Consider the following 8,101-nt stretch of genomic DNA (forward strand, 5'->3'; position numbering starts at 1 on the left):
TCGTACTGCCTAGGTTTTTACGTGCTTTGAAAGCATCAACTTTGAGTGGAATCATAAAGTTTTTTTTCCATTCCATTGTCTCAAGTCGATTCCATGAAGTCACGCCCGATACAACGAATTATATATGAAAGGATATTATTTGAATTAAATGCGATAAACTTTGAGCCAAATTTAAAACATCTAATGGATACGTATATATTACGGTATCGTTTAATATGCCATTACTCGGAATTATGATGCCGTCCAGTAAAGAAATCATGAATTTATATAGCTTCACAATCCAAAACAATAGACAGTCAGTACAATAGACGAGTTATTCTCAGTAGCCGTGACATACGGACGTAAGAAATGATTTATCTTGGCAGTAATTCAGCAGCTAATGCTAATGCTCACAGCCATAACTTGCGAGCACAGCATATTTTCGGAGAGAGAACAAATTAGACATAGCTACGCATTCCTCAGAAAAAAATCATACCATCGCCGCTGAGCCATCGTCATCTGATTAGACAAAGGAATTGCGAGGCTAGCATCTTTGACGGGTGGTCCATGTGGCCTTTTGAAGAAATGATAAGTCACACATTTTGCGTTACTTCCAAATTCCTTCTTCACAGCTCATTGTCGGAGATACAAATTAGGGAGGGGGTAGGAGGGAGGCAACCACGAATCGGAGGTCGCGCATAGGGTACGCATGCATAGCGCGCAGTAGTTGGTGCCGTGACTTCATAGGAAGCAGATCTGCACGGTGTACAACAGGTAGTTAACCTCGTACTCCTCGCGAGTGAAATTAATAAGCGTTTCCATCGACCGTTTCCTAAGTAAGTACACACAAAGCTATGTGCTTAATTACTTTTCAGCGGTAATTTATCAAAATTGTTAATTTTTTACTCATTAAAACTTTTCCTTTTGTTTTCTTAAGGTTTCGTTTTCTTAAACAGCTGCGCGAACCGCCATTGGAAAGGGAATTACCCAACGATGAATTTTCACCTTCTCCTTTTCGCCATTGCGGTGTCTTACTTGATTGTTAACATGGGCTATGATGAGAATTATCCCCCTCCGTTGGATAAATTGGTGAGTGCCACCGAGATAAACGATCACAACGCACTAGACGTTGTGAAGGAGCAGGGAATCGGTGGTGGCGAGAATAGCGTGGGAGGAGCGGAAGTTATGGAGATCACGACGGGCGACATAATACAAGACGCCGGATTAGACCACATTTCTCCCGGTGCAAGAGGCAGTGCAAGCACATCCATCGCCTCAACGCCACTTTCCCAAGAGGGTGACCACGAGAAGGTATGCTCAGTGAAAATATAGATTCTATTGAGAGTGATTACCAGTTTAATTTCTAAACACAAGGATTTACGTATGTGATTTACGTGTGTGATTTGTGTGTGTATATCCTCGGTCTTGATGAAGGGTGTATTAATCAGTTTTTCCATGCAGGTCTGGCAATACTGATGTATAAAACTACAAATGATTCGTAATACTGAGGTAGCCATGAATTGTTTTCGGTAGGTCCTAAACCGGGGGACATTTTTGAAAATAAGGACACTCAGACGAGAGTTTTTACTAATTTTAACACATTTCATAATCGAAAAAACTTCATTTTTCAATTCGTGATAAAATAGCACAAATGGCAATTTCCACACTTTTATTGCAAAAAAACCCAACAACCGACCACGTTTCAACACACTGAGTCATTTTCAACCTTCACGTACTAAAAATGACACAATGTGCTAAAACTGTGGTCGGTTGTTGAGTTTTGTGTTAAAAGTGTGGAAATGACCATTTGCGTAATTTTATCATGGATGTATCGGAATTCCACAAAATCGAGGCTGAAACGATTTGATAGGTTAATTTGTCAAATAAATCTATTGTAAATTCATGAATTTTCAATTTTTTTCTTTTACGAAGGAAAGTAATTGTGTTTATATATTCCGGGGCGGGGGTCCGGACCCCCGATAACCCTCGCTACGCCACTGCTTCGTGAGATTGGGTTGATTCAATCCAGGCAAAGTCACTGCTACCCATAGAAAAAATCCAATTGCGATATGACTTCCAGAATTACTTCACTACTAAAAATGTAAATAATTTCCTGGCTTGTACTTATAGCAAAATATTTAAATGTAAATTTTTTTCCTGTCGATTATTAGCTAATCATAAATTAGGTCAGTGCTAAGTTCAGAATTTAGTATTTGCTTGTTGATGGATTTCACGTTGGCTATCAAGCACAGCGGAATATTTCTCCGCGTGAGCTATTTTTAAAATAATTTAGAAAACGTGCATGCAATTAAAAATAAGGATAGTTTTGGCAGCAATCAGGTTAAAAACATGGTTGCATGAAATATGGGGAAGAGTGCTCTAAGCTTGTGATTCTCCTGATTTTGGCTCTGTAAACATTGCTTGGAAATTTATTAACGTTAACTCAATATAGGTTACTTAACAGGAATTGAATTTTTTTTTTAATGTGGAAAAATAACTAGGAATTTTGTATTCCTTTCTAAGACATCCTACAATTCGTTTTACAATTTACAGGAGTATTCATACTCGAAGTTCCATTCATACGGCATAGATATCACCGTTAATGAAAGAACTTTTTTTGAATTGGGAAATAATGGTTGAAAGCCATTGCTAGTCTAGAGGATTATCAGACTAATATATTTACTACTTATAATTTTTTGTGAAAATATTTAAACTACATGCAGCGTTTTGCAACCTTTTTTAAGTATAAATATAGCAGGTAATCCTTAGCTCAGTTTAAAGACACATCAAGTGTATCATATGTCTTAAAGTGCTTTCTAATGTACGTCTTAGTGCTAAAAGACAGTGTGTAAAACGGAGGATGGGGTTTGGGTGTCGAAAAGTGAGGATATCGTAGGTTAAAAAGTTTTGTTTTCTTTTAAATTGACACTGTTGTTTTATAATGCAGAAGTCCCAAGATGCAGATTATCCAAGAAATCAAATAAATTTATATCTATTGGCTTTTAGGATATGAATGACGAGCAGAAAATGGATAAACCCAGCAGCAATCGCAAAGGTGGAGCCAATGAAGGCAAATCTGATCCCGGCAGCATGGGCAATCGCAACGAGGAAGTCACTACATCCGACCTGGGCAGCGACCACTCGAATGAGAAGACGAAGGACACCCAACTGTCCCGCAACGCAGACCAAGGACCAAAGCCAGCCAAAAAGACCGCGCGACAAACGGTAACCTTGCGGAGATATTAATACTTCTCCTTACCCTCCTTTGGACACTAAAATCCTCCATGCAGTAGCGTGCCCCCACTCCCACCCCTCTAGGCAAGGAGAAAATTGTGGACGTAAGCAGTCACATAGAAAATTGTGGAGAACTGACATGCCTGGAAATACATTCTACACCATTTTAGCATTTAAAATTTGGGTTTCACTCGCAATTCTGAGGGAAAACACCGCAGTAGGGAAAACATTAGAATGCTATAAAATTTTATGAGGCTTTGGGGAGGATCTATTCCCTCATCCCTCACAGTTACGCCACTGTCTCCACGTATTCTGCCCCCTCTCCTAAATGCAGCTGTTCAAGTACCTTATTACCACTTTTAAAGGTAATCAAACAACAATTCAATGCTTGACTCCATCAGATAATTGGCAGTTTCATTAACCACCACATAGGCTAACAATTTAATGCCTCCTTTGAGTTTGCGTATATATTATTACAATATCTCTCGGGAGTTACTGTCTCATTGTCACGTTTTCAATGAATTTCGGTATACGTCGAGTCAAAACATTTTCCATGCCTTGCATTCATATGTTGAAACTGATCATGTACAGATATTTTACTTCATGGTGGCAACTATGACGGCATTATACAGATGTTTTACTTTCATTGCTCATGAAGGTTTATTGATATTAATGCTTAGTTTAGTCATTATATATATTTAGCTGTATTCGATATTATAAGAGGTATACTATCTAGAATTGTACTATTTTTATTTATGGAGGACAAAGGAAATCTTTAAGCACTCATATGTTTAAATCTATTTGTCTAATCGATGATGAAATATTTATATTTGAGTGTAATTTCCACGAATCGCCATAGTTCTTAATTCCTCTAATTTATTAATTGAACTTAGTATTGTGTGTCATTTAATAGGTAATATTAGGGTATTTTTAATATTTTTTTCTGATTTTATTCATTTGGAGTGTAAAAGAATTATTTCTTAATTTGTACGCTTTAATTTGCTTTGGAAAACTAATCCACATACTCGTCAAACGTTTTGAAAATTTTTGCTGCAATTTTTCTCGAATTTGCTAATTTTAAACTTAATAGGTCATAAGTAAGTTGCAAGAATAATTTTAAAATTAGACGGTGGTATATATTCCAGAACGACCTGAGCCAATGGTTTCATGAAATGCATAGCGTAATCCTAACGGACTTGTGATCAAATTTCAGCAATACAGCATTCGTTCAAATAATCATATTATTCGTACATATATTACATTATCCTCGCTGTTCCATATGCCTTCAGAGATAGAATTGTCCTGTCAACAGTTGTAGTGGACTACCTATGAAATTACAAACAATTTCATATACTGTATCATAGGAGTTGTGCAATGGTACATAAGTAGTGATAAGTGAAAATCTCATTTGCGGTGAATGCGATGCACGAGAATAAATGTGACATAGCCGCGATTATTGAAATTCTATGATATTTAAACAGCAAATTTCCTTTTTGATGAAAAAATTTTTAAATTAATGTTGAGCGCTGTTGAAATGCTTCGCCGTTGCTTATTGGCAGGGACTCAAACTAGACGTGGGCACGGGCAAGCTACACCACCGCCACTGGCTAATTTTTGCACGCTTCCGCCGCGAACTCGAAGGCGCGAAACGGGCGAGTTCACCAACCTACGCGACAGTTGCCGGAAGACAGAAACGCTTCTTTCTCTTTTAGTTTCTTCCTGGGATTGGTGTTCTTTCCGAGCTATGACCTCGAATACGGTTATTTAAACATTACCAAATACCTTTGGTGAACTATATTTAACGATAATGACATTTTTTATTTTGCCTTTCTTTCATTTATATTTGACATTGAATCGGGTTTCTTCGTGGCGTCATCACGCAGAGATTGCGTCGTCATAAAAAGAATCCGCTCCTTGAAATTACGTAGTTAAATTTTACCCGATCCCCGCCGAATGTGCCTCCTCTGCAGGGCCGAAAGAGGGGCGGTAGCCGCCAAGAAAATAATTTCGTTGGCACCCGGGTCTGTCTCTAACTCCTAGATCGGAGAGCGCATCACCCTGTTCCTCTACCACCCGACTTACGTTGTTGGCATTCACACAAGGCGGAGTTCGCTATCTTACGATTTTTGAATAGCGTTGCGGCGGATAGCGATGATGGCGAAATTTGGTGGAGCGAGTCAGCGACCAACTGCGATAGTGCCAACGCAGATACGGCACGGCTACGGTAGTATTGGGCGGCAGCGCGGGGCAGGAGGCCAGACCGCATCGCGTGAACCGGGATACTTAGTGATGGGGAAAAACTACGTAATCGATTAATGTTATCATATGATATAATTCAAGCATAATTGATTCAGGAAAAAAATCGGGTCTAAATAATCGATTACGCAGATAATCGGTGAATAATCGAATACTAAACAAGCACACAATTATGTACTGATTATTATCATAAGATTATGGACCGATTCATTGGTTAGCAAAATAATCGTTGCTGCCGACTTTTTTCTCCATTATCCTTAACATTGACGCGAGGTTTCTGAGGGTGAGAGGATCGGCATAGGATCATACTATTCTGTACCGAACGCTTCCGATTACACAGGCCAGCAATGAAAAAACATTTTTACTGAAAATACCTTATTCTTGTGTTTTTTAGGTTGCTGAATCCAAATATGATGGTTTTAAAGTTGTCTCACCCACCATTTATTCCCATTTTACAGTTTAAAGTATGTTCATATGATAAATAACATAGCTACACCATAACTTACTAACCATTACCAAATTTAGAACTAAAATAATAATTTTAATATCATTATCATTCATCATGATATCAGAGGATTCATCGAAATAACTACTGAAATGTTAGAATTTAAATTTAGCTGCCAATAATTTACTCATAGGATACAATCAATGAAAAATACTGATTATATTGTTGAAAAACAAACTTGGAAATTCAGGCATAAATATTCAAATCGCAATTAAATGTTTTTCAATAGAAGTTCTGACTTTTTACATGGTTAAGGGACTAGAAGGCAATGCATTCACATTATATCAACATATTAAAACCGATTTCTTCATCATGACCTCAGTTTATATAGTAATTAAATCTACTCTTAATACTTTGCATATGCGAGATACGGATAATGACTAATAAAAAGACAATTGTTTAGTGCTATAAAGTGAAAGAAATTTCGATTTGCGGTGATTTCGCCAAATCCAGCTTTTTTGTGATTGAAATATTTTTTTCTTTTCAGATTATAGAAACCTACATCGCTTTCCTTGCATTATTATACCTGGGGAACGTACCATTACTAGTGTTCTATCGGCTGTGGAACTAGAAGCAAGGTTTATGAAGAAAAATTGGAGATGCTGCTAAAGGAAAAACACGAGATCCACGATGGTCTTCAAGGGTGAATGAACAAATTTTTGTTATGTGATAAACCCAAGTATATAATGTATTTGTAATTTGACAAATCCAAGTGAGAGTTGTTACCCAGGGAAAGGGGAGGGGCTTGTTTGGAAACAAATTATTTTTGGAGAGAGGGTTCATTTTTAATGTGTGCATTTTTGGAGTGGGGAGTGATTCTGATTCAGCGTTTGTGGGTGCATCTCCCACGAATTTCGGGGAAATTTATAATAGAGTACATTTTAATGTGGTTTCATTCGGAAGGGGTAGGTTCCAATGTTTTCATTGAGAGTAGGGTGTATTCCGGAGATGGAATGGATATTGATACAATATCTTTAGTTTAATATTCCCTGCGGATGGGATTTGAGCCCCTTGACCACCACCTATGGCTTCGGCAACGTATTATTTCGAATCAGAACTCTACCTGTTTCATATAATATTCTTACCCAGAAGTAATTGACATGGGAAAAATCGTTTTTACCATGCTGAAAATGTTTTATTTGGTAAAAAAAAAATGCAAGGCACAACGCCATTTTTTTAACATACACTGTATTTGGGGTAATAATGGAATAAAAAATTGTTACTAACAATATTTTCCTCATGATTTTTAGTTGATAACTCATTCCTAAAACCTTCAGATTTAAGCTTACTTTTCATATCGTACTTCGGTTAAGTGAAAGTATTGTCAGAATTTAGATTTCATGGAGTGAAAATGAACTTTTTTGAACCTCAGCCCTTGTTTCTGGAGAATAAACCTGAAGCTATTTAGAGTTATCTAAAAATAATTGAATTTTACGTATTGATCGATAAATGCCATAGAGTTTAAAATGTGAGAACTTAAACTCTGCGCAACCCTCAGAAAAATTCAGTTCTGCATCTCAAATGTGTTTGATTTTCTAGTTTAGACAGAGTTCACCACAGAAAATATAAAAGATATGTAAGTGTCACAAATATATGGCACAGAGTCAAACTTCTTTCCCTGAGCTAATTTACATTGAGAGAAACGATGTTGGGGAGTTGAATTCTAAAACTAGGATGAGAACTCAGAACTTTTCGCCGAAAAAAAGTTTTCGGTGAGTATCCCAACACACTGCTCATAAGCCTTCCACGCCTCTCGTAGTTTAAGATTTTGTGTTCTCGTTTGAAATAAGAAATGAAAACCGAAATGGGAATCAAAAGGGGGTATGACAAAGCCCGTGAGATACGAAAAAACTGGCAATGATAGAGAGGGTACTGCAAAGGGGGTGTACCAAATGGAATTTGCGAGATAATTAAGAATGGATTGAATGTAAATACAGTATATGAAGAATACCTACATGTTATTTTCTACAAGGTGTTTGCTGGTTAGATTAGCACATTTTAGAGAGGGTGTAAGGAAAGGAAAAATAACCTTAGTCGGTCCAATACATTTTCTCCAAAAATAAAACTTAATCTTTTTGAAAAATTCTTTTGTGTTTGTGGTACTAAGTCTTCATGAAGACCGAAAAA

General features: G+C 37.2%; 1 protein-coding gene across 1 annotated transcript; it reads left to right on the top strand.

Moving 5' to 3' along the window:
• The first annotated feature begins 720 nt into the window (after window positions 1–720).
• Window positions 721–7,165, top strand: LOC124171501. The gene is made up of 4 exons (XM_046550677.1): window positions 721–815; window positions 917–1,290; window positions 2,986–3,204; window positions 6,462–7,165. Exons 2-4 carry the CDS (start codon window positions 973–975, stop codon window positions 6,543–6,545), a joined length of 621 nt encoding a protein of 206 aa, XP_046406633.1. The 5' UTR covers window positions 721–815; window positions 917–972; the 3' UTR covers window positions 6,546–7,165.
• Window positions 7,166–8,101: the final 936 nt, after the last annotated feature.

Source organism: Ischnura elegans, chromosome X, assembly GCF_921293095.1.
Source record: "Ischnura elegans chromosome X, ioIscEleg1.1, whole genome shotgun sequence".
In the NCBI taxonomy this organism is placed as follows: domain Eukaryota; kingdom Metazoa; phylum Arthropoda; class Insecta; order Odonata; family Coenagrionidae; genus Ischnura; species Ischnura elegans.

Excerpts from the sequence above, each read along its gene's own strand:
- LOC124171501 (XM_046550677.1), top strand. The coding sequence starts at position 973 with ATGAATTTTCACCTTCTCCTTTTCGCCATTGCGGTGTCTTACTTGATT. Across the intron at positions 1,291-2,985 it reads AAGAGGGTGACCACGAGAAG|GATATGAATGACGAGCAGAA; the intron begins GTATGCTCAGTG and ends ATTGGCTTTTAG. Across the intron at positions 3,205-6,461 it reads AAAAGACCGCGCGACAAACG|ATTATAGAAACCTACATCGC; the intron begins GTAACCTTGCGG and ends TTTTCTTTTCAG.